Here is a 684-nt window from a genome sequence, read left to right as displayed (position 1 = left end):
TCTGTCTCTCTCTCTCTCTCTCTCTCTCTTTCTCTCTTTCTCTCTTTCTTTTTCTCCGTTTTCGTACTCGAGCGCGTGTATATGTGTGTATGTATGTAAGTTTGCCACTTGCGTCGTAAATGTAGTCACCGAAACAGTTTGAATATTCAGTCAGCCGCATCAAATCAAGAACGACACCCAATCCTGTCATTCTGTCCAAAAAACGCTGTCTCTGGGACCCTAACAGGTGCTGCTACTCCGGGTCAGAATAGACCTAGGGAACAATAATGGCTGAGAGGTTGTTCCACACTCTTCAAGACCCTGAATCTGCCAAACTGGATGCAGTTTAAACTCACACTCAGGACACACTCACACACACGCGCACGCACGCACACACACACGCACGCACACGTACACACACAAATACACACACATTATATAAGTTGTAATAATGAAGTTAAACCAAAACAAATAAGTGATATTTTGAAATCGTTTAGTACGTACGTTTAAGATTTATGTAGTCTATAACTGGAAATGCAAACATTTACGTAAATTTCCTTCAGTTAACAGACTGAAATATATATATATATATATATATATATATATATATTTCAGTCTGTTAACTGAAATATATATATATAAGTCAGTAAATGGTGGGGTTGTGTTAACCGCACGTGAAGGAATAATAGGAAAATAAAAAATAAT

General features: G+C 37.9%; 1 protein-coding gene across 2 annotated transcripts in view; it reads right to left on the bottom strand.

Annotated features, from left to right (window-relative positions):
• Positions 1-684, bottom strand: part of LOC106876292 (uncharacterized) — a 7,738-nt gene that overhangs the window by 3,104 nt on the left and 3,950 nt on the right. The window contains exon 1 of one of the 2 annotated variants that reach the window (XM_014924788.2): positions 484-556. The exons of the other annotated variant lie outside the window; for it this stretch is intronic. Coding sequence (XP_014780274.1) covers positions 484-523 — 40 coding nt within the window. The 5' untranslated portion in view covers positions 524-556. Of the gene's footprint in view, positions 1-483; positions 557-684 lie in introns of those variants that run through there. 2 annotated transcript variants of the gene reach the window in all.

Source organism: Octopus bimaculoides, chromosome 13 (assembly GCF_001194135.2).
Source record: "Octopus bimaculoides isolate UCB-OBI-ISO-001 chromosome 13, ASM119413v2, whole genome shotgun sequence".
NCBI lineage: Eukaryota > Metazoa > Mollusca > Cephalopoda > Octopoda > Octopodidae > Octopus > Octopus bimaculoides.
The sequence above is the reverse complement of the archived record's forward strand: the minus strand, read 5'-3'. Positions and strand labels throughout refer to the sequence as shown.